The 26,636-nt window shown below is 36.7% G+C and overlaps 1 protein-coding gene across 3 annotated transcripts; it reads right to left on the reverse strand.

Annotated features, from left to right (window-relative positions):
- Positions 1-3,432: 3,432 nt before the first annotated feature.
- LOC120082485 (nodulin homeobox) lies at positions 3,433-25,321 on the reverse strand. Of its 3 annotated transcripts, XM_039037670.1 has the most exons (17): positions 24,816-25,321; positions 24,176-24,233; positions 23,866-23,991; positions 23,617-23,775; positions 18,860-18,943; positions 18,660-18,788; positions 18,084-18,296; positions 15,321-15,452; positions 15,085-15,180; positions 14,569-14,730; positions 14,000-14,291; positions 13,796-13,909; positions 13,624-13,693; positions 12,458-12,521; positions 4,614-5,162; positions 4,480-4,514; positions 3,433-4,388 (listed from the first exon to the last, which is right to left on the reverse strand). In XM_039037670.1, the coding sequence occupies exons 2-17, from the start codon at positions 24,215-24,217 to the stop codon at positions 3,857-3,859; spliced, it is 2,799 nt and encodes a 932-aa protein (XP_038893598.1). In that variant the 5' UTR covers positions 24,218-24,233; positions 24,816-25,321; the 3' UTR covers positions 3,433-3,856. The 3 variants fall into 3 exon arrangements, with proteins under 3 accessions (XP_038893598.1, XP_038893599.1, XP_038893601.1); XM_039037671.1 differs by lacking the exon at positions 18,860-18,943; XM_039037673.1 differs by lacking the exons at positions 18,860-18,943; positions 23,617-23,775; positions 23,866-23,991; positions 24,176-24,233; positions 24,816-25,321 and having other exon boundaries at positions 18,084-18,307; positions 18,660-18,787.
- Between the last annotated feature and the right edge of the window lie 1,315 nt (positions 25,322-26,636).

Raw genomic sequence — 26,636 nt, forward strand, 5'->3', positions numbered from 1 at the left:
AATATATTGATAGTCGAGCCATTATCGATGAGGATTTGGCTGAGTTTCTACTTTCAGACATATCCCAACACAGATAGGGATCTATTATGGAGCTTTGACCCAAGTAGTAAATCTTCGTCGTTGAATGATATTGATATACAACATGAAGCACATGTATTTTTTTGGGTTGCCAAAGTAGTTGCAATTTCATTTCCTTTTAATATTTCGACAAGTACATCATTGGCCTCTCATGGGAGTGACAGCAGATCGTTTATGCTGAAAGAAGGTAGTTTCTCTAGCTCGGTCGCCACTTCTGCAAATTTTGAAAGGGTGTCATCATCTTCAGTCGTACTGATGACGTAACACGAAACTGTTTCAACTAGAAAACTCTTTGGAAAGAAGTTTTTCAAGGATATTGGTTGTCAAGGTCGAGGAATATCCTTGCTTTCTTTGATAACTAATGAAGTCTTCTCGTATCCTTCCTTGCTTTTATTCTTTGAGACTTACTCTTTCCTTTTATAGTCTCAATACACACGAGATTCTTTCAGAACTTTGTTCGTGCCTCTTCCAGCGAGTTACTAATGTTCATCCCTCATCTACATCTTCCACCTTTTCCTTTTTTTTTTCAAGAGTTAACTTTCTGGAAGTCAGTCTTTCGGGAGGGATAAGATGAAGAATATATAATGACAGGCTCAAAAGATCCAAGTTAGATCAAACTCCCTATCGTAGGTAGTCGAGTATCAGGATGAATCGACGGCGTGAATTTTTTTGTATCACGTCGTCAAGGTCCAACTCAATTTTCTTCTTTTGAGCTAACTTCAAAATTAACTCCTTCAGTACGAAACACTTTTCTACCAAATGAATGACAACTCGATGATACTTGCATTAATTGGGATCATTTACTCTCTCCATTTCTGCAGGTCATTTACATTCGGGAAGCTCAATGAGTTGATTTTCCAGTAGTTTCTCTAACATATCAGGTAGATCGGGTTTGGAAAAGGGTAAAATTTTTCTTGTCTCTCTTTCAATGTTGAGCGTTTTTTCACGCCCCCATCGGCCGTTTTTCGATTTTTTTCTCCTTGGAGATGAACTTCAAAAGGGTCGTATTGACGACCATGGCTTCTTTAGTGACACCCTTCGATACTTTTGGATGCTTTTCACTTCTTTGTTTTCTTTTTTTTTTTTTTTTTACCTTTGGGATAAATAAATTGTTGCTTCCTCTATTAGCAATGCTTAGCTCCATATCATGAGCTCTGGTCGTCAACTCTTCAAAGGTGCGGGGTTTTATCCCTTGTAGAATATACAGAAGTCTCCAGTGCACATTTCCATTGTTGACAGTTCGGTTAATCTATCTTTGCAATCGAGGCTTAATGTTCTCCAAAGGTTGATGTAGTCAATGACCTACTTGCCTTTTCATTGTTTGGTGGTCGTGAGCTCTATCATGCTGACGATACACCTCGTGCTGTAAAAGCGGTTGAGAAATTCTCTTTCAAGCTACTCCCAGCTATCTATAGTTTCAAGTTCAAGGTTGGTGTACCAATCGAAGGCATTTCCCTTCAGAGTTCGAACGAACTGTTTGACCATCAAATCTTCTTGCATGCCAGCATTCTCATAGGTTTCGATGAAATGAGCAACGTGTTATTTTGGGTTGCCCTTCTCGTCAAACTATTGTAATTTGGGTGGCTGGTACCCACTTAGCATTCTTAAATTGTCGATCCTCTTCGTATATGACTTAGAATATAAGAGGAAAGTCTGAGTAGGTCCACCATATTGAGCCTTGATGGAGTTGGCAATCATCTCTTGCAATTGCTGAACAGACAATGAAGCAATTGACGTCGAATTTTGTGGTAGACCTTCTTGAAAAATAGTCTTCCCCTTATCATCATTCCTGGCTACGAGTGTATGACTTGATTCAGCAGTGTCACGACTCTCGATGTGATTCTTGAGGGATGTAATTTCTTAATCCCTTTTTTCGACAACCTTCATCAACGTGTTAACTTTCTTTTCGAGTTCGGCCATCCTTTCGTCACTTGTTCCCACATCACCCATCATGACTGACATTATATTTGGGTGTGATGCTTCTTCACCTAGTTGTTCAGAAGGTGAAGTATGTTTGTTAACTATAAGACTTTCTTTAATGACAACTCCACCATGAGATTGTTTTGAAATTTGTTCCTATATATTCTGCACAATCTCGAAGGGAGGCAACTCTTCAGATTGTTCAATCTCCTTAAAGCAACTGCAAGTAATTGGTCTGTTGTGGACATCGCTTGAAGTTTTGGGAGCGTTGTTTTTGGAGATCGTGACTTCTTTAGGTAGATTGTGTTGTAGAGAAAGAGATGAAAGGTAGAGATGGTCCCACTGGGCATGCCAAACTGTTCGACAAATTTTCCAGAGAAATTCAACACTCTGAATTCGAACTTTGTATTTGTATTGATTTGTGGTATATAAAGGTACAATATGTGATACATATATATATATATATATATAAATCTTCCAAATCTTTTTGCAAGTTTAGTTCTGAAGTCTTCAAGAGCTTGGAGTCTTAGTCTTCCGAGTCTTTAATCTTCAGATCATTGGGATGTGGGAGCTTTAGTCTTCAAAGCTTGTGAGTTTGAGAGCTTTGGTCTTTCAAACTTGAGAATTTTGGAGCTTTAATCCTTTAGAGCTTCAGACTTCAATTTTGCACAACTTCAATCTTCAGAGCTTTCAATCTTTAGGACTTTCAATCTTCGAGACCTCCTCTTTTTTCTTTTCAATGAAAGGACAAGGCTTCTATTTATAGAGGATTTCTACGAGTTTTAAGTGGGTTTAAGCCCCATTTACCTTTGGGATTTTAGGTTTGAACCCAACTAATTTCTGGGTCTAAGCCAAAGTTGAGTTTGAGCTCAATCACTTTTCTTTAGCCCAAATTTTTTTTTTACTGTGGGTTTGAATTGAATCGGACCCAAGTGACTTTAACTACTTGGCCCAACCTAATACATAATTTCTGCAATGGGTCTGGGCTTTCTTTCTAATGACACGTCGAATTTTAATTCTCCAAAATTTCTCATTCAACAATATTAACAATAGATGTTTGTATTAAACAATGATTAAAAATTCCAACATCAGAGCAACCATACTAAAGCTAGCTAAATTTCATTATTTGTGTCCCTGCTATTTATAGCAAAGCAAGAGGCCCATGCATAATTCACCCTGGTTAAATAAACAAACAAACAAAAACCCTTATATCCTTGTCCAAGAGCTGAAGTTCAAATCTAAGAGAAAATGGCAAGATAGAAACTTTAGAAAGACAGAAACAAATTCAACCATCTAATTGTATTAGAACAGTACTAAAGGAGATAAAATTTAGATATCAAACGTGCTTTTAAATTTATATAAATTTATACATCAAACGTTTTGTTGATATGCACGATTTATCATATGTAAGAAAATCACTGACCAAAAAAAACATTGAACAATGAATAGCACTTTATAGGTTAAGTATAACATTTTTAAAGAATTACAAATATAGCAAAATTTATCTCTATCGTTGATAGACTCCTATTAAAAATATATTCTACTTTGAGAGCTAAATCTAAATTTTGCTATCTCTGCAAATTCTTTTACATGTACATCTGCTAATATTTTAGGCCCAACTAGAAACTGCCTCCCGAAACAAATGTTTGAAGCGGCTTGTCAAGATTGGACATTGGGGGGTGTGCCAAAAGAGAGATTAATATTATACAGTACTAATATTATTCACAACTGAAAATCCTAAACTAAAACCAGCATCTAGTTTGAGTTGTCTAGTAAAACAAACAAGACTGGGAATTAGCACAGCTTTCATGACACCAAAAATACTTGCATTGCTGCTGCAGTAGGATTTGTTTACTCTTCATTGTGACTGCAACATAAAGATTTTGTTGGAATCCCACAAGACTCTCATAACACCAATTTTAATTTCTGCCTCATGAAATGAGGTGCCTGTGGCATCAGATGGGTATGGAAGCACTGTATTTTTATCAGCCTTCAATTCATCAACATCAACAACAAATGTTTCAAGTTCCTCCAGGTTTCTTCCATACCATTTACCATGTACCTGGTGCACTTTTCCTCTCGCCACCTCCTCTCCGAGCACGTCTACGAGAATGACATACTGCCCTGGCTTGCAGTGAACAAATTCTGTCGGGCCAATGTTACTGAACTCCGTTGTTGAATTCTTAGAATTGTTAGCCATGTTTGTTCTCGATGTCGTTCTTCGATCCCTTCCAGTATTAGGTACATGTTTATCTTCACATGGGCTATCAGGCGAGTCACAGGATCCAGCTGCCGGGCCCCCTTGCTTATCTGGAATTGCACTGTCAGCTTCTAAGGTTGCACGGCTATCCCTAGCCGTGCGTGCTAGCCTCGCTTTCCTATTGTTCAGCCTGTTCACCCCATAAGCACAAACTTCTAAGAACACAAGCCAGCCAAGATGCTGAAGAGAGAGAGAGAGAGAGAGAGAGAGAGGCTGCTCACCAATTTTTAAGTTGGGATGATGCAACCTCGGAACCCTAGGAAAGACAACATATAAATCACTCAAACTAGGAAATCGTTATAAGCAGTAAGAGGGAAAAATAATCAAGCAGAGTTTTTTGGTTAGTTTGACATACATAACGAATTAATTCATCAGCCCAAAATTGGATCAAAGCTGGATTTCTCTGCATTTCAGGTTCATCCAAGAGAGCTCTCTCAATTACTGAGATCTGTTTTTCATTCATTACAGTACGTTTTCGTTTTCTCCTATGCTTCTCTTCACTGTGAACATTTTCAACCTTCTCTTCCTCTAGACTTCCAGCTTGTTCAGTTTCTTTGGCATTCTCATTGGACTTGGAAGAATCAACAATGTCTATTTGCTGAATACCATTCTTTCCTCTAGCAGAGTTTGTGTCAGATCCACTAGTTTCAACATTCTGTATATCTCCCTCATCCCCTTTTGGACCTCCGGATGCATTTCTTTCAGATACATCCTCATCCTTACTTTTAAGATCCTTCAACACAGCCTCACCGAGATCACCTCGTTCAGTCTCAACACAATCTTCCGTTTCTTGAAAAGCAGAAGTCTCTGACATTCCTTCTTCCTTCAAATTACTATTTCCATTATCAAGATGTGGAAGTTCTTTCACTAAAGGTGACAAGCAGCCTTCTGCACTTTGGGCATCCTACCAGAGATCAAATTTTCATAACTCATTACGTAAGACAAATGTTCATTATTATTTCAAGTTATTGGTGGAAAATCATCAAATATAGATTTGGAGCAACTAAAATGAGCGCATATCTTGTGATCTGAACATTTCTATTTCAAAAGTATCAGGAGAAATCAGCAAATGTCTTGTGATTAAGATCAATGCACCATTTGGAACATACAGAAGAAAAAATGATCAATATCTCATGAATAGAAAATTTTTACATAAGAAAACACTCTCGAAACTAACAGATCTACATTGCACTTGATCCTCGAAACCATCTGCGATTCTGTGTCAAGATTAAAAACTGAGATTAACTTTTGATTTTCCATCTTTCCTTCTGATTTTTAATTTCCATGTTTTCTTCGACTAAAATGGAAATTTGAAATTACTATCAATTTTTACTTTTCATTCTTCATCTAGAATATGAGTCAAACAGAAACTCAAATCCTTGATACAATCAATAATTTCTTATTTTACCCACACTTCTTTTATATGGAGGTTTGAAATTTCTCTCCTCCCTCGCCCTCTCTCCCTCCCACCTATCCCCTTCATCCCTCATTTCAGCCACATTTTGTTTTGGAATCTTGGAGGCACTCTCACAATCAAGGGGCGTTTGAAGCTGTTAGGATTCCTTCACCTGCACCAAAAGCCTAACAAAGTTCCCAAGAATAGAGTAATGCTCTGGACAATTTTATTTATGAACTTCAAGGGAAATTACAGTCTGAAAAGGAAAAGGAAAGTACTCAATAAAGAAACAAGAAAAAGATCCCTAAGCTCCAGCACATATAAGAGGGCTGAAATTCCTCTCCTACAAGCTAAACTTGCCCAATTCTTCCCAAAAACATTCCCCCTCTCCCCTCTACGTAAATCATCATCCCCCCCCCAAAAGAAAAATAACCGACTGATCCCCACTTCTAACAAACAACAGAATTCTCACCAATTAATCCCCCCCTCTTCCTTATACTTTCTTACCCCCACGTTTATATGTATTTATAATTGGGGCCCTCACAGAAGCTACTATATCCCTTCCTCTCCCTTGCTCACTCCCTCTTGTTGTCCCCCTTTCCTACTCTACTCCCCTCAAGAAGCACAGTTGTGACATGACACAACAGGATATAGTGACACGTTAGGAAATATAAGAACACAATTCCTATACTACACATTATATAATAATATATTATTTCACAGATTCTGATGATTCTCATGCTAAAATTTTATTAGTTTGTGATCTTTAAGCATTAATAGTACAATGTCTTATGTCAACATATTCGAGATACACCTATCAATTTTCTAAATAAATCAACATCTTAACAAAAAGTTGATGATGCTTGTGCACTTATACAGAATACCTACGTCTCATCAAAAAAACAAAACAAAACAAAAATAAATAAATAACAAAAAAACAAAGAAAAAGTTGTTATCAATTTTCTAAATAAATCAACATCTTAACAAAAAGTTGATAATGCTTGTGCACTTATACAGAATACCTATGTCTCTTATCAAAAAAACAAAACAAAACAAAACAAAACAAAAATAAATAAATAAATAACAAAAAACAAAAACAAACAGAAACAAAAACAAAACTCTCAACATTTATTATCTTTCCCTGTACTTTTCTATATCCATCTTATAAAGTGAATAAATAAATGTAGCAGCTCAATATATGACTCTGCCGCTATGTTAATATTTCTTTATGAGTTGAACCATGTTTTTGATAGTCATTAGTCCTTTTTTTAATACCCAGAGCGGCTGAAAACCAAATTAACAATCAAAAGATGGCCAGAGGAAAAAATCTCACTATTTGACAGGATTTCTTTCTATCTATACATAATTTCAATCTACCTAGAAAAATTTGAACCCAAACCCAAGACAATGTCAAGACAAAGGTTCACCCATTATGCCGAAAAGTATCACATGTACAAGTTTCTTTTTTTTAGATCCGTGAGTGTCCGAGCCAGTTTACGCACACATTGACTAATCTCATGGAATAACTCGAGAAAACTCATAGGAAATTAATTTCTAGGTAGGTGGCCATCATGGATTGAACCCTTGACCTCTTAGATATTTATTGATACTATGTCTCCTTTTCACCACTAGGTCAATTAGTTATTTATTGAGACTATGTCTCCTTTTTACCACTAAGTCAACCCATGGTGATTGCGTGCATAAGTTTGTTTGTATTAGTTCATCTGTAAAACTGTATTTTTTGGTTATTTTGTTTTACCCCTTGAAGCTCTCATTGAATCTAATTACACTGAGGGAGATCTTTGTATTCTTTGAGTTCTGGATTAATAAAATTATCTTTCTCAATTTACCCGTATTTTAATGATACGGTTTCATAGCGTATTACAAGTAAACCTGTGGTTATTTTGAGATATCTGACTGAAACCTAATGAAAACAGAGACGATATTTCTCTCCATTTCTTTGTAGTATAAAGTGAACAAATGAAAAATATTGAAGAGAAGTAAGGAGAAATGGAGAAAAAGAGTGGAATTGAATATAAAACGAATGGAAAATGAGGAGAAATGAAGAGAATGAAGAAAGTGTACAAGCATACATACGAAACCAATAATCCAAATCCTTTAATCTCATTAGGGATGCAAAACTAATCCATTCCTAACATTTTCATTCTGATTTTAGGATTAGAAAACTTATTCCATTTGAAGCCCACAAAGACATGAAATAACCACTTTCATCTAGAAAAAACTAATTAGTTCTAGAACTATTCTATAGGTGTGATTTTGTATGGTTGGAGTTTCCTTTTATAGAGGGTGCCCTCCTTTTTTGGGCTGGTTTTATGTGAATATATATATATGTGTGGGGGTTGAAATATGTTGAATTAGCCCTAAGGACATTTTTGTAGTTTACACTATATTTGCTAAATTAGGGTTTCACCTCATCCTATTTATATCTGAGTTGGGGTCTCTTGTAGGTATGGTATTAAAATAATAAGGCCTTTCCTATCGTGGTTTTTCTTCCCTGAATTAGGGTTTTCCACGTAAACTCCTTGTGTCGTTTCTTTCTTTTCTATTTCAATATGGTATCAGAGCAAGGTGATGAAACCCTAGCCCCGATAGAAGAAACTCAGTCATCAAACTTGATAGGTGAAGGTACACTGGCAGACGACTAATGTGGCTGTGATTCAAACAGAAGTTGATCGATATCTCCAAACCATCTCAAACCCAGTGCAACCCGACCCCATGAGATTCAGAACTGGCAGACTAACCAATTGTTGTTGGAGTTCCCCATGAGATTCAGATCTGGAGTGTTTCTATCCATAGGTCATGGGATTTTCTTCAACGGAATCGCCCATTCGAAACTGAGGTTGAACTGGGTACACATGAGGAAGAGGCTGTCCACCATGGTACTGTGAAGAGGCTATTACCGGAATCCCACCGGCAGCAAAATACGGCGGCCCGTGATTGGCGTTGCTCCCAGACGGCTGCGACGGTGGGTAACGGACAGAGGGCTCGGCGATCGGCTACAGATTGAAGACGTTGACACTGCCCGATATGACAGAGGCCTCTATTTCCTTTCTGAAGATGCTTCCTCCAGGAGCTTGTTTAGGACTAGTCTTTTATCTTCTTTTACTATGTCTGAAAAAAAATTTGTGGCATTTTCGTCTTGGACATCCGAGTTTTTTCAATATATGCGATATTTGTTTCCCCATTTATTCCATAATGTGAATATTTCTTCATTATCTTGTGATATCTGTATCCAGTGCTAAATAACCTCGTGTCTTTTGTTTCTCAGCTCTATAAACCTACCCAGCCTTTCCACCTGGTCCACAGTGATGTTTGGGGTCCCTTTAACATCTCTCCCTCTCTAGTAAACGATGGTTTGTAATTTCATCGATGACCATACCCGACTTACATGGGTATATCTCCTTGCTGATAAATCCAAGGTTCTACCTACCTTCAAACAGTTCTATACCACTATATTACCACAGTTCAAACACAAAGATTGTTCATTCTTCGGAGTGACAATGGTCGTGAGTTTATCAATCACACTCTCCAGGAATTCCTAGCATCAAAGGGGATCATCCATCAGAATTCGTGTGCGTATAACTCCACAACAAAATGGGGTGGCTGAACAGAAAAATCACCATCTCATTGAAGTTGCCGGTTCCTTTGATGATTCCAACGTCCTCCCTTCGTACCTGTGGGGAGATGCGGTTCTTACCGCAGCTCAATCTCATTAATAGAATGCCTTCACGAGTTCTAAGTTTCAAACCCCTTTGAGTGCTTCAAAGAGTCCTATCAGTCTACCCGTCTTATTCCTAAGGTTCCTCTTCGTGTGTTTGGGTGTACAGCTTTTGTTCATACTCATGGTCCACACCGGACTAAGTTTTGCTTGCCAGAGCTCAAAATTGTGTGTTTGTCAGGTATCCCCTTCATCAGTGAGGCTATAAATGCTTTCACCCATCTTCCAGAAAATATTTTGTCACTATGGATGTCAAGATAAACCGTTCTTTCCCGTTAGTCATCTTCAGGGGGAGACCACGAATGAAGAGACTAACAGTTCCACATACTCCGTACTCATTAGCTTCAATCTTGAGCCTAGTCCTAATATTCCTGAACTTGAGCCTAGTCCTAATATTCCTGGATCCAGTCTACCTAGTCTTGAACCTAATTTTGCTCCTGCTATTCCCGTGTCTGTCTTTCCTATTAGACAAGTGCCCTGGATAACATACTATAGGAAGAATCTCATAAAGGAAACTCAGGAAACCCCTGGTGTTCCATCGGAAAGTGTCCAAGCATCGGAACCAGCTCAGGTTCAAGATCCTGTTGTTTCAGAGGAGATTCTTGAAAAGAAGTCTGGGAACATAGAAAATGATGAGACGAGCTCAAAGAAGGTTGAAATTTCAGGAGGTAATGAGGTGCTGAAAGATCCTCAAGAAGATGCAGAATTGTCTCAGAAGTCTGATACTGAAGAGAGACCGACGAAAACTGACAATTATGATACCACTCTGGATATGCCAATTGTTCTGAGAAAGGGAACCAGGTCATGTACAAAGTACCCTCTGCATAGTTTTCTGACCTATAGTAACTTATCTCCTAGTTTTAAGGCTTTCACTACCCAACTGGATGCTCTAGCAATACCTACCAGTGTACATGCGGCCATGGAAGTTCCCGAGTGGAAAGCGGCAGTAGTGGAGGAAATGAGAGCTCTCGAGACAAATAAGACTTGGGAGTTAGTAGCTCTCCCTAAAGGTCACAAAAAAATTGGTTGCAAATGGGTGTTCACAGTGAAGTATCAATCTGACGGAACGCTCGAGAGATCTAAGACCAAGTTAGTTGCTAAAGGGTTCACTCAGACGTATGGAATTGATTATTCAGAAACTTTTTCCCCAGTGGCTAAGTTAAACACGATTCATGTTCTTCTGTCTGTCGCTGTAAATAAAGATTGGCCCCTACATCAACTAGATGTAAAAAATGTCTTCCTGAATGGTGAGTTAGAAGAGGAAGTTTACATGAGTCCTCCAGGTTTTGAAGCTAAGTTTAGGAATCATGTTTGCAAACTCAGGAAGTCCTTATATGGGTTGAAGCAATTCCCTAGGGCATGGTTTGACAGGTTCACCGTGTTTGTTAAGTCCCAAGGGTTTGTTCAGGGGTATTCTGATCATACCTTGTTTATCAAAAAATCATCCTTTGGGAAGACTGTTGTGTTGGTGGTGTATATTGATGACATCATTTTATCAAGAGATGCCACGGCAGAAATTGCTAAGCTGAAAAAGAGGATGGCAGGTGAATTTGAAATCAAGGATCTTGGTAGTTTGAGGTATTTTCTCGAGATGGAAGTGGCAAGATCAAAAGCAGGAATATCTGTATCTCAACAGAAATACACTTTGGACTTGTTGAAGGAAACAGGAATGACTGGATGCAAACCCATTGACACTCCTATTGAAGTCAATAGCAAACTGAAAAGCATTTCGGAAGGAGTTCCTGTGAATAAGGAGAGGTATCAACACTTGGTAGGAAAACTGATTTACTTATCTCATATTAGGCCCGACATCTCCTATGTTGTGAGTGTGGTAAGTCAGTTCATGCAAAGTCCATATGAGGAGCACATGGAAGCTGTGACTCGGATTTTGAGATACCTGAAGTCCACCCCTGGGAAGGGCTTAGTGTTCAGAAAATATGACACACGGAGCGTCGAGGCGTATACTGACTCAGATTGGGCCGGATTTGTGACTGATAGAAAGTCAACCTCAGGGTACTGTACCTTTGTGTGGGGAAATTTGGTAACTTGGCGAAGTAAAAAACAGGGTATAGTGGCCAGAAGTAGTGCTGAGGCAGAGTATAGAGCTACAAGTCTGGGAGTGTGAAGAAATCTGGTTGCAGAAAGTTTTATCTGATCTTCACCAGAGTAGTCCAGGTCCCATGAAGCTGTATTGTGATAATAAGGTTGCCATCAGTATTGCTAATAATCCCGTGCAACATGATAGAACCAAACATGTGGAAATTGACAGGCACTTTATTAAAGAGAAGTTTGACTGCGGAGCTATCTATATTCCCTATGTACCTTCAGTCCAACAGGTTACAGATGTTCTTACAAAAGGGTTATCGAGACAGACGTTTGAAGCTTGTATTAGCAAGTTGGGTCTTGCCAATATCTACGCCCCAACTTAAGGGGGAGTATTGAAATATGTTGAATTAGCCCTAAGGGCATTTTTGTAGTTTACACTATATTTGTTAAATTAGGGTTTCACCTCATCCTATTTATATCTGAGGTTAGGGTCTCTTGTAGGTATGACATTAAAATAATAAGGCCTTTTCTATCGTGGTTTTTCTTCCCTGAATTAGGGTTTTCCACGTAAACTCCTTGTGTCGTTTCTTTCTTTTCTATTTCAATAGTATGTATGTATATATGTATGTATGTATATACGTATATATTTATGTATGTATGTATGTACATATATATTGAAAACTTATTCCACGACATTGATACTTCAAATATAAAATTAATTTGATCTCGTAGGGGAAGGAAAAAACTAGTTCCTTGCATTTTGATTTGCCTTATGAATTTTTCTGATGTGAAGTTTGGAAAACATATCCCATGACATTGACTCTAATAATGTATTATCTTTGATATTTGTACCACAAGCACAAGTCAAACAGATCAAAACGGTTAAATAGTGGAAATATAAAACTAATGGATTAAAAAATGAGTCCAAAAAAAGATGAATTATTAACGTCCACTCGATTGCACGAGTAGGATGAACAGAATAACATATTAGCCCAAAGATCAAGTTAAACAGCTTTACCTGAACTCTATTTCCTTCAAATTCAGAAAAAGTAATAGCCTTTTGTAATTGGTCATAGAATACTCTGCAATAGAAATTAGCACATCACTTAGACATTTAAGTAAAAGTGCAATGTGAGAAGCAAGCGAATAAAACATCGGTTTAAAAAATAATTAACAATTTCTCGTGGATATAATGAAAAAAAAAATGTTTAAAGGATACAAACTCCAAAGAAAGTGAAAAAAAAATTACAATGAAGGATCTTAAAACAATCATACAATCAAAAGAGATGAGAACGGAAAACGTTCAAAAAAACAATAAAAACAACAAAACAAAGAAACGCAAGCTACAACTCCAAAAAAAAAAAAAAAAAAAAAAACCCTAAAAGCAACCACAGGAGCAGAAAACATGAACCAAGATTATTAAAAGCGGACCAAAGTGCTAAGTTTGTGAAGCTGATGAGAACTCATTATTTCCAAGAATGGCCAGTGTGATAGGATACGAACACTGCCTTCCTGCAGGAAATTGCCAAAAACAAAGAAAACTTTCAAAGGAACTCCAAAGAAACCATTGCTCTTGTGACTGCACAGAAGGCAAAAGAAAAAAATATATACTTGTATGAAGAACCAAAGAAGCCATCTGTTAGGCCAATTATCCATCAATATAGGAGGAGGGTAGGAATGTAATTGTTGGAGGTAGTTCGTGCATGGGAGTGGAATTGGTCAGCGGGGGCCAATGAGAGAGAGAGAATTGTGTTTGTAGGGAAGGAATGTAATCTGTTATTTTCATCTTTTTGCTTGTCGAGTCTTCTCATAGTGAGAAAGGAGGTTGTATTGCCTTGGGGCAAGTTTTTCCATTCAATAATACCATCTTGGGAGATACCTTACACCATTCCTCTGGAGACCGCACGGAAGGCTGGAAAAATAATCAACCACCCCAAGACACCAGGAAACTCTGTAAAAACTGATCCAGTGATCCTTATGATGTCAGTAGAGGGTGGGTTCACAACATTTGAAACCACAAGGTCAATAAGAGATGCAAATTTGCTACCATTGATAAGAGAGGAGGGAGAACATTCAAAAGTTAATTTGACAAACATTTCCTGGAACCCTTCAAAAGTAATGTTATTTATCAGAAGTTTGGCCAACATTTCATGTATAAATAGAATGTGGACGAGATTAAATCACCTTAAGAGCTGAACATCCTCTTCATTTAAAAAATTAGGAATTAAAGATTCTGCCTGGCTCAACAGCGAACCTAAACACATATAAGACACTCATAAGCATGAATGTAGTTGCGGATTGGGTTGCTTTTCAGTAGACATATAAATAGAACAAAAATCACTAGAGTATTACTTACGCAGATTCCTGCAAACATTGGTAGCTTTTGAACCATCAGATCCAGGCAATGCTTTAACATTATCCACTTTTAAACAGTCGACAAATCCATGAAGGAATAGATTTCTTTCCTGTTCTGTGAATAAAATAAGAATATAAGAATATAACTATATACGGCACTCCAAAGAACACATCATCAGCAATGAAGAAATGATAAAGGATTAACCTTCACATATGGTTGGAACAAAACAGTGGAGATTTGCAATTACTTTGACAAATAACGATGTTCTCTGATGTGCATAGGAAGCTGGCGCCATAATGCTTGGAATCAAGGTAAAGTCCAAATTTTTTGGATGTAAAATGCCCAACGAAAAGAAATTATCCAAAACCCAGCCAGCTGCCGCAAAAGAGTCGTACTCGAGAGTAGCATCTTCTTCCTTAACAGGGAGATCAGAAGAACACCAGCAGGATAAAAAATCTCCATGGGAGAGTGAAAACACTGCTGCCAAAACCTTAGTCTGGAGCCACATGCCAGACCCACGGTTACCAACTGTTCAAAAGATATGCTTCCAGGCATACATACGGACTGGACCTATGCACACTACATGCAGTAATTCGTAGAAAAGCTCTAAAACGTGAATGCATAAAAGGAAAAAGAGATGACTTTGAAGTTTATATGATTTTAGCAGATCATATAGTTAATTCGAGCATGAATTTGAAACAGTGAGCCTAGATGATCATCCAACAGGGTTATAGAACTGAAGATGGAATATCCAGTTTATGATCAGGGCTTACAAAGTTAACTGTGATGTAAGATCGAAAATTGGAATCATCTGAGAAGATATCAGCCAGGCGCATGGCATTGAGTTGCAAAAAACCTGTCGGGTACCTCTTTTCTGAACAAGAAACCAAACTTTTGGAATCCCTACTAAGTGCATTCTTCAATAGCTCAAGAACCTGCATGATGAGAATAGTATTATAGTATAGCTGTATCATTGAGAGAGATGCCTTGAAGGCATCAACCATGTAAATTTATATGGATGACAGTCATCTACAGGATAATGCATCCTTTAGAAAATGAAATTTGCAAAAAATCAGATATGAATGAATTTTTGTATAAACTGACAACAAGCAGGATTTCTTCGTCAGATAATGGTAACAGAAACATTATTCTATTGCAACTCGTTTACTACAGTCTAGGCTGGTATTACAGAAGGCATTGGTCACAACCAAAGTGTAAAGCTCAAAGAGAGAGAGTCATCTCTCCATCCGTAAATAATCATCGCCTCAAAGAATACAAAAGAAATCAACCTGTAATGCAACAGACTTTGCAAAATCCAAGCTACTCGGAGTGCTGGCAACTTCATCAAGATACGAAATGCTTTCTGCTTCGCATAGACTCAGAAGCTGCAAGAGATAACAAAACAGGATTAATCCATACTAATCCAAAGATCCATCATTATGAATGAAAAGAAAGCTCTAATTGATACTAAAGCAATAGTGATTTTGAGAAGTTAAAATGTAAATGCTTTATTTTATGAACTTACAATAGAAAGAACTTTTGCTTTCAGTCTAGATAAGGTAGCACCAACTCTGGAAGACTGGAGATGAGGATGTAAAACGTTCAAATTCAAGATGGCTCTAGCAAGAAATAGTACACCACCTTTGCAACAAAGTTCCTGAAATAAAAAATCCACATGCTAAGCAGGATGTAACTAACTAAACCTACACTGTTCGACAGTACCAAACAATTAGCATAATATTCGCAATTAAGCCATATTTAACAACATGGAGCTGTTTACAACAATTCTTCTGTCTATGAAATATTTTGAACATTAATTACTATGCTTAACCACTAAAATGCCCTACACTAGCACTAGCACCGAAACATATCAAACTACTCAAATGTGACAGTTAATTGGCATGATAATGAAGCAGCTAATTTATTGTTATTATATTATTTTTCATCATCAAACTTCTTAACAACTGCATCTAATTTGAACCATAGATAGTTAAGGAGTTATCATCTCAATCTACATCTCTGCACCATATAAAATAAATCTATCAAGTGTCAATGAAAACTTCTTTTTGGGCATATAATATAACACAACTTTAGAGTAAAATTCTAAATTAACATAAATAACTCAACTTTAAATGAAAATATTAAAATTGAATGGTGATGGATAAAAATCCATGTTAACATTATATTATCTGTTCATTTAAGTATAAAAGTTCCCTTGCTACATATAAAGTTGAGTTTTAAATTAATAAAATAGAATTTGTATACTGCCATTGATGTTTCCAGAACCCCAAAGTTTTATTATAGATTGTAAATTACTATGAACTTATGGAAATTGTTAGGAATATATTACTCATGTTCATTCCTTGCAAGTCTGAATTTGTTATCTATATTTCTAACAAAATATATAATTTAAAAAATGTAAGCAAACAAAAATTTACATGACATTCACAAAATATTTTGTCATTCAAGTAGTTATCGTCTACTCTTCAATACAAGGTAACAATAAAATAATAGAACAAAAAAAGAAAAACTTCATACCTAGTTTTAAAAATTTATCTTGATTAAATAAGAGAAATAAAAATTAATAAACATTATAGATGACCTCAATTTATTTTTATATTTAATTTGTTATGCTTATGCATGTGAGAGACGACAATGACACAAAAACTAATACAATTTCAGTTATAGTTTATAATCAATAAATATACATTAAAGGCTCAATGTTAAAAATCGTTTCTTGGAATGTGAAGGGGTTGGGGGAAGGAGTTGAGAAGTTTGGTAAAGGAAGTTCTTTCACAAGAGAACCCAGATATTGTGATTTTGTTGAAGACAAAGTGTAGTAGTTTTAGTTGTCGGTTTATCCGTAATATTTGGGGGATTAGACGAGTGGGGTGGGAAAGCTTGGAGTCTCTTAGGAAATCTGAAGGAATCTTGATTCTTTGGAACGGTCAATCTATCACTACAAAGAACAGTTAAGGGTGCTTGCACTATCAAGCTTCTTTCGAGGATCCTGGTGGTAGTGAGTTGCAGTCGTTGGGGGTTCATGGTCCTCTCGGTTTTAGAGGAAAAAAGGATTTTGTGAACGAGTTAGGAGACCTTCCTTCCTGGTTACTTTGGTTCAAACTGGTGCATGGCCGGCGATTTTAATGGCTTGTTCTCCTGACGAAAAACCCTTGGGAAGAAGGGTCACTAGATCGATGACGATGTTCAACAGTTTCATTGAGGGAAATCTTTTTTATCCTACCCTTTTGAATGGGAGGTTCACTTGCACGAATTGTAAAGAGCTCTTGAAAAAGGGTGGTCAAGACTCCAGATTCTTCGTCGCGTCCCTGCAAAGGATGTAACACTGCAACTTTATCCAGCAAGGAGAAATCCTCGAAGCACCGACCAAAGTATTAACTCATCCGTGAAGGACCTACCATATGATGAATCTGACATTCTTTTCCAACCCTCCACAACCAGGTAAGCACCTAACAACAGGAAGGGAAGGGGTTAACCAAACACCTAAAGAAGTGACTACATGAAAGCCCTTCAGAAGGACCAGGCGGCCCCATAAACGAACATCTCCTCTCCCCAAACTAACAAAAAAAAAAAACCTCAACCAAAGACGAGAAGGTCGCAACAGTTCTCCCTTGTTCTAAAAATGGATATATCATACTCGTGACATGAACTTAAATTTTATATTTTATTAGTTAGAAATGTGAGAGACAAATGACACAAAAAGTGATGAATACCTTGGAAACATGAACTTGTTTCAGTGCAGACAACATGTAAATTTGTGATAAATTGGCTATCTTATGTTGGGGTTCTAGAACTATCATCAGCACAAAATTCACAAACCAACAAGAAGACATTGGTTTTGCGAGAAGTGAGCACTTTGTCAATGTCTTTAATTATCCGTGGTTGTAGAATCTTCTTCTTAGTTTCAACATTATTTGCAAGCTGTCATTGGGTTCTTTTGGTTCTCAGAAGGAGATGATTTGGAACAGTCTATGGTTTTTTAAACATTTTCATGGTTGACCTCTATTTGATTGTAATGATCTCTCATTTCTTGTTTTTATTTTTATTTTTTTCTTTATTTTAACTCCTTCTGCGAGTTTGTATCCCTTAAAACATTTACTCATTTTCATTATATCAATATGAAATCATCAATTTTTCAGTTAGAAATGGGAAATTGTCGTCAGTAATTTACTTATCAACATTAATGGCAATTAGCATATATGCAAATTCTTAAACTGAGCATGTAACGTGCAACACACTTTTTGAAACTAGTGGAAGAATAAGGAACCTTATTCCTCAATAGACGCTCACGGAACGCTTTTTGTTGGCACAATGTCTGGAGAAATTGTAAAGAAGCTTCACACTGAAGACATAGATAGTTGATTAGTTCTGCAACGGGAACTGTGCAAGTTGTATCTGAATTCTTAGTTGACAGCCGGAGGTCCAAAACTTTAACACTCTGGAAAACTGAAGCAAAAGCTGCCTCCATAAAAATGTCTACCTGTTAAGAAGCTTCAAGATCAGCCCAAGGCATAAATAGTCAGCCTCTAGTTTCCTTTTTTCTTTGTCCTCTTCTTTTTGAGAGGAAACAAATATTTCATTGACGAAATGTATAATTACAAATGGGGGGAGAAAGGCAACCCCAACTTGGGGTGGGAAAAAAAAAGAAGGAAAAAGAAAAACCCTTCTCCTTGACCAAAAGAAGAGAAGAAAGATAATAGATGGCTTTAAATATATTATAAAATAAAAACCATTTCAAAGAATCCATAAATATGAAATTATTACTTCCTGGAGGGGAGACTGCTACACGACGCAACTAAATCATATGCATACACCCAAACTAGAAAATGTAAAATATTTGTACCTTAGGATGTGCAATCAATACATGAACAAGATCTTGCCACTGTGATGAGATACATCCTGTTAATAGATAGAGAGTACATGCAACCAGCGACGAATGTGCAACAGAAATGCTATCAGATTGATGATTTTCCTGTTAAAGAACAAATCAGCAAAATAAACTATAATGGCATGTCAACTTCAAACGACAAAAATCTAGCTAACCTGCTTGAAACCTCCAAGAACAATAAGCATATAAAACACCAGGTCAAGCAGCTGCTCTGACATTTTCACATCATCTAGCAAAATCTACCCCCAAAAAAAAAAAAAAAATCAATTTTATAATGAGAATGTGCTGCTCAAGGAACCAAAAGGTCTGATGTGATGAACAAATTTAACGATGAAAGAGATATAACACAATCGTATATCTTGAACTTCATAGTCAAAGATAAATGCACCAAGGTTTACTCCTGGTAAAAGACTTGCAACTATATACTAAGTGATAAATCTTCTTTTTACATACATTTCATCATTTAAAAAATAAAAGAAAAAAGAAAAAGAAAAAAATAATAACATTTCATTGATTAAATGAAATGACAAAATAATGATGAAAAAACATCCCCAATTGATCATGAGAGTAATTAAACTATAACTATGGAAGGAAGGGTGTACACCAATTTAGCAATAAGTAGGCAATAGAGTAAGAAACCATCGGGAGATCTTGTTCCTTATCTATGAAGATTGTTTTCTTTTTTTATTTTTTGGAAAAGGATACCAACTGTTTCATTAAGAAAATGAAAGGAGACTAATGCTCCGAAATACAAGATACAAAGATAGAATGAAACTCAACCACCATAAAAGTAGCAACAGTAAATACAAAGTAGAATAAACAAATACAATGAGAAAGCAAGTAGAAAGGAATAATAGAACTCTCCCAACAACAATTAATATCTTGAATGGAAAACCCTTTAAAACTTTTTGAAAGAGGACTTCAAACATGCAGAAGTGAAGCAATCAACTTCTAAACGAGCCTCCCCTTGAAAAATACAATGATTTCTTTCGAATCAAAGCTCTAAAAGAATTGCTTGAACTTCATTAATCCACAAAATATAAGCCTTCGAATTCAAATACGGCCCACAGAGAAGCTGCAAAACATTATCTTTTGATGACTGCGAAAACATCCAATGGAGATCAAAGATAGAGAATAACTTGAACCAACACCAACGAGAATAAGAAGATTCAAAAAGAATGTGATTTAAGTGCTCTCCACATGTCCAACAAAGAGGACAAACCAAAGGCATAAAAGATTGTTGAGGAAGCTTTGGACTAAAAGATTTCCAGATAGCTGAGAATAAAGCATTACCCAAGGGAGTAGAAGAGTCCAAATATTTAGTCAAAGATTTCATCGTGAAAAAGCCTGATGATTCAAGAGACCAACTTCTAACATCCTCCGTGGAATTAAGAGAAGTCAGAAATAAACTAGAAGACAATGCTGGAAGATATGTGAGTAGCACTCCAACCAAATTTATGCTTTGTTTGGAACCTCATGATTTTGAGAGATTTCAAATCATAACAGATTATTTTTTAAAATAAAAAATGATTTCATTGATGTATGAAATTACAAAAAGGATATAAAATCAATGATGATTACAAAATGCAATCCAAATCGATCATAAGGAAGCGTATGTATATGAAGCAAAAATATCTGAATTTCTACACCAAGAAATGGCGTAATAAACGACGATATCAAAGAACACATTTATTGGCTTTTCTTTGTCCATAAAAAACTCTTTAATTCCTCTCATTCCAAAGAATCCACAAGAAAGCACAAGTAATATGCAGCCACAGTAAAGCCATGGCATTCTTGAAGGGGTGACCCAACAAAGCAATGCTATGAAGATCCTTCACATCTTTTGAGAGAACCAAAGACCACCCAAACGCAGCACAAATTTTGTTCCAAAACCTCCTTGCATATGGACAATGAATGAATATATGACCCTGAGATTCATCATTGGATTTACACAGTGAACACCATCCAGGTGATATGGCCAAATGGGGCATTCTCCTTTGGAGAACATCTTTTGTACTGATAGCTCTATGTGCAATTTCCCATAGGAAAATTTTTGTCTATTTTGGATATTTATCTCTGCAAATACCTTTAACCAAAGATGTCTCTAGATTGGTGGGTCGCCCATCTTGGCTAATAGTGAGTTGGTAGAAAAGAGTCCATTTGAGTTGGTAGAAAAGAGTCCATTTGGACTAAAAGGCCATCTCCATGAGTTATCAAATTGCGAAAGAGCAAACAGGGCAAGCTCCATGCTAAGATCCACCCATTCTAAAGCTTCAAAATCCTTTTATTTCCTATCGAACCTGAGTTCCTAGAAACTGCATAGTCATTCTATACTTCTTTGGCCATAGCCTCTTTGAAATGAGATAGTCTGGGGTATCGGGTGGCTAAAGGAGGCCCAGGCATCCAAGGACTGATCCAAAGTAATGCGGATGTTTCATCTCCAACACAATGGTGAATTCTGCTTGTAATTAGATCTTGATGCTTGGCTATGTTTTCCCATGGACCTGATGTAGTATGATGGCAGTAAATTAGGGTATCTTAGTCAAATCCTTAATTGATGAGATTAAGATTAGTTTCCTTGATTTATTAGGATTAGGATTAGTTTGCTTTCCAATTCCCTATAAATAGAAGAATTCTTGTATTGATAACTTTTAATTGATAATAAAGACTTTGATTTGATTCTTGGAGAGAATTCTCCACTTATCTCTTAGATTGCATCAAGACCATGCGAATAGAATACATTTTGGTTGCAATTTTTGGAGGTTAAAAACTATGATGGAGACATGGAGTTTTTGTTGATAAGTTCTAAATTCCCACTTGCATTTCCAAGGAGACCAGGAATCGTGAACATCTTTTGCAATGAATTCAAGGTTTTAAGTAAAACCCTCAATGTATGGCGGAAGCCTAAAACAAAGTCTCAAAATTCTCAAATGGCACCACTTGGGAGGATTGAAAGCCAAAGGGGGAATGAAGCATCATTAAAAAGCACATTGATATGAGTAGACGGCTCATAAGGAGATCTTTTAAATACAATTGATTCACCATGTTAGTGCATGCCATGATCGACAACCAAAGGGGAAGCATTTAAAAAGGGGCAGATAATTGAAACTTTATTAAGGGTTGTTCAAAAAGACTCCTCCTTAATGAGGGACTGAAAAGATATCTTGGTAGTAAGAGATGGGGTGGAGCAAGAGCTGACCGCAAGAAAAAACTTCAAAAGGCACCTAATTAGAAACCGTAGAAAGATTTGAAGGCCAGCCCGTTAAAAAATCCAGATCCTTACGCATCAAAAACTACACCCCTTGTCTCTAGTAATAGACCGGTGGTTGTACAATTTCACCATTCACGTTAAAGACTAATGAAAGAACTCCATTGAAGATGTTTGGAGGATCCAAAATAGCAACGCCTCCAAATCTAAGATACGCGCTCCCTCTTTCCCTATCCTTAATTTCATTGAGGATGAATGATATAAGCAAGGGAAAAGCCCAAAAAATGATCCTCCTAGAACAAGTAATTGGCCATTCTTAATGGTGCAGTTGACAAACTAAGAGAAGAAAGAAATCCTAACAAGATAGCTATCCAAGGTTCCCTATATATGTCCCTTTTGATCCACCACTAGTAACACACTCGAAAGGATGGGAACCATACTTGCTCACCTCACCATAACCCTAAGCTGAAGGGCATCAAGCACGTTCATGAGTTGTTTGCAATGCATTTCTTGAAACAACTCCTTCCCCTCGCTCATAATTGGGTTGACCAAGTCAACTCACTAAGATTAGCATACTATTTTTGTGAGACACAAAAATAGGAAAATGCAAAATATAAGTCATTTGTATACATGAAAAGAAATACAGTATTATGAATAGTAAGATAATTAAACTTTTAAAAACTAATCCTTTTGTAAGAGATTGTTCAGAGAAATAAGGGTTTCAAAGAGTATTTATTAATATATTATAGATAATTCAAAAAATAATGATTAATTATATCAAGCAATGATGCGTGTGTGCCTCAATTCATCCCTAGAACATCATAAACCCATTAAATGGAGGTAAAATACACACCAAAAAGACAAACAAACAAACAAACAAAAAGATATCAATGAGCATGTCCATCAGATCATCTTCAAAGGTTTTATAGGAAAGGACATCAAGATATGTGGATCTTTTCTACATCATAGGTGGTAAATTCCAATCATCTTGATCACCTTCTTTGGAGATGTGATTTTGCGTATTCTGTTTGGAACAATTTCTTCCCAATGTTGGCATGACTATTGTCCATTGTAGGGGGTGTTCGAGATATGAACGGGAAGTTCCTCCTCCATCCTCGTGAGAATGGTGTGGTTGTGATGTGTGCTATCATGTGGAATCTGTGGGGGGTAGGAATAATATAGTGTTTGAGGGTTGGAATAAGAGCCTAGTGAAGTTTGGGCTCTTATAAGGTTTCATGTTTCACTTCCGGCTTCGACTTCAAAGTTGTTTTTTTTGTAACTAGTCTATAGACAAGGCACTATTGTGCTTGATTGCTTCCTTTTTCTAGTGGGGTCCCTCTTTTGTGGGCTGGTTTTTTGTACCCACTTGTATTCTTTCAATTTTTCTCAATGAAAGTGGTTCTTTTCATTAAAAAAATAATTTTAAATGAAAAATCCAATCAAGAGATTCAAGATGATCTCACTACTTGTCTTCTGGATGAAAAGTCAGATAGTTCTTAAAGTGTTGATATAATTATAATTTACTATAACTCATTAGCATAAGTGAATGTGTTGAACATTTATTGTGGGGCTAAGCAATCCAATTAATTTTGAATCTCCAAGAAGATTGGAGTTAGTATGCACATCTTTTTAGAGAAAAACAGAAACATCAACTTGGCAAAAAAACTACCAAAGATTTTGCAACAGTCTCAAGCCATAACCAACCTGCTCAAGTCTAGCATGTCGGGGTGCTAAATCACATAGGGAATGCAAGAGCCGCACACCACATAGGAGATATTTGTACAATGCCTCATCTCTGTTAGATGATATAAGAACAGCCATGAGGTGCAAAGGAAGGAAGCATGCAAGCTTTTCTACGTCAATCTGAAACCAACGTGATGCACAATATAGCACATTAGTAAGAAATGGTTAAACTAATTAGTAGTTTAAAAGACAAATAAAAGAAAATCTCACCGTCATCTGCATGTTTTTCTCAGAAGTGTAGTGTATTGCAAAATTCTCGGAGTCCCTCAACAGTTTACTAAGTTCTTGAGAACTAAATTTATTCAATACCTTTACGGCTGACATCAAGTCAATGGCCTGTTTGTGGATAAAACAAAATGAATTCGCGTTGACAAGGAGAAGAGAGATCATTAATGACAAGTCATGTGCAGCTTAAAATCAATTTGCAGAAGTTAGTTAAAGTTCAACCCCATCTCTAATAAGGGGAAAAAAGTAACTTAAAGAAAATCACTGAAGTTAAAATTCTGTTCAGAATGCTTACTTGTGTGACATTGTAAAATAATTCCTCCCTAAGTTGCCTCATCCTTCAAATTTTAGATCTGGGAAGCACGAGAGTGAACACAAAAACAGATAGAGAATACATCAATAAGATGTGAAAATGTAGCATATACAAGAAAAATTAAAAATTTAGAGATAGAATAGAAGTCCAAATCTGGTCATTATATAACTATCATGCATGTATCAAACAGTAGACAATAGTGGTGCAGAAACCCCACAATCCAAAAACAAGTTGGAACTAATATAAAAACATTTCAAAACAATACTTCATGACAGGGAAACCTAACTTCTTACCCAGAGTTAAACCCCTCACCCCAATTCAGTATACATAGAGGAAATTAAAATAAAGCAAGTTGATCACTTTATTACTGATGTAGACAAGGGTTCAAAGAATACCTCAAAATTCAATATTAGCCAACAAAATGGCAAGCTATCTGTTGGAATTCATATAATTTATGAATATTCGTGTATAAATATTAACTCTCAAATATTTTTTCCATTATGGCCTTTTATTCTTTTCAAAAAGACCTAAATTGCTCAGTTTAAATAAGAAAATTAGTTTTGATTCCGTCAAATTTAAGATGGTAGTAGACATAAATTTTAAACAAAAAAAAAAAAAACACCTTAGCCGCTACTTGCGCCGGAACCCTAGCCGCCGACTTCAAAGGCGCAATCTACTTCCGGCTGGAATCTTCGGGTTTGCAAATTCTAACCCTAGCCACACGTCGACCATAACCCAGCACCGCCGTCGGTTTTCGCAGCCGTTCGATTATCACTCGTCGGAGTTGGATATTCAGAGTATTCGTGCTCGCCGGAGGTTCACCGTTCCAGACCTGAGTTCCCGGTTTCAGACCAGACCCGATTATCACCAGCGCTTCGCTCTTCCAGACCGGAGTTCCCGGAACCAGACCATATAAGCACCCGAGCTGTCTGCCTCACTCGCCGGTAGCGGCGCTTTCTGTATCACTATTCGCCGGCGCTATCAGCATCCCCTGCCGCCGTTCGTGGTGCTCGCCGTCGCCACTGGTCGGGTTTGAGTTCTTGTATCTCGATTTTTGCGTGGAATCGTGGGTGTCCTTCGTGGTGTATGAAGCGTTTTTTAAGTTTTGGTTCGGTTCCTTTGAAATCTTGGGTTGAAGAATTTGGTTCAAGTTTGATTTGATCCAAAGATGGTCAGATTTGGTTGGTTCGTTTGACCCAACCACGTTTCCTGATTTGATTGGGGATGAAGTCGAATTGGAGATACAAAATAAATCCCCAAACCAGGGATAAGATGGGAGACTGTATCCCTATCTCATTCCCGACCACAACCACGACCTCATCTCAAATAATTTTTATTGTTTTTTAATATATATATATATATATATAGTTAAAAGCTACAACTCGTTTAATAACTATTTTATTTTTTTGTTTTTTGTTTTTGTTTTTTATTTTTTAAAATTAAATCTATATCATCTATATTTTTTACCATGATTTCCATCTTTCTTAATTACAATTGTTGAATTTTTAGCCAAATTCCAAAATAAAAAGCTACTTTTTTTAGTTTGCAAAATTTGACTTGATTTTTTAAATCATTGGTGAAAAGTAGATAATAAATGAAGAAATTTGGAGGTGGAAGCAGTATCTATAGGTTTAATTTTTAAAAACAAAATGGTTACCAAGTTGAGCCTACTCTTTCTGTTTTTTTAACTTTTTTTTAATTTCATTTCATAGTATAATTAACTTCAACTTTTTGGTCAATAACTTATTAACACTTAGTAATTCTTGTATGTGTAACCTGCCATTTTCAGATCCTAGAGATTGACATCAAAAGCTACCGAAGGGTTGACAATGTTGAAAATGGACTAAGAGACCCTATCTATTTCTGGAGTTTGCGTTGTTCCGATCCCTATGAAACGACCCTTCGAAAGGGTGATCACCTAAAAATGACATGCAGGCGAAACATAAGAATCTCATGTGCAACCTAATGGAGGAGACTGTAGGATGTGTTAATACACTTTCTTCTCCCACTTACTATGAACTTCTTCTATTCGCCTTGCTATTGACCCATACAAACACTTTCCAAATGAAGCGGTCGCCTAAAAACAACATGAAACCGAGCATACGTCTCACGGTGTGAACTCTTAGGGATGTGAGAGCTAAAAAAAAAAAAAAATCCCCCACTTAAGTGTTCTAGACAATTTTTTTTGTATACTTTTATTTAGGTGTATTCCGGCTAATTATGTACAGCCTAAGTCTAGGTGTTTATCCAAGTATAATCTTATACTGGATTTAACCTACAATATCTGAGTGATAAACCTTTTATCACCTCACATATCTCACGCATGCTCATAAAATCGGGTTAATGATACTCAAGAACCGGTTCAAAATCCCTAGGTAGTAGGTGTTCCGTAAATTGTCAACTTAAGTACCTTCAGCATTAGACAAGATCTTGTTGGGTGAGT

Source organism: Benincasa hispida, chromosome 8, assembly GCF_009727055.1.
Source record: "Benincasa hispida cultivar B227 chromosome 8, ASM972705v1, whole genome shotgun sequence".
Lineage (NCBI taxonomy): Eukaryota > Viridiplantae > Streptophyta > Magnoliopsida > Cucurbitales > Cucurbitaceae > Benincasa > Benincasa hispida.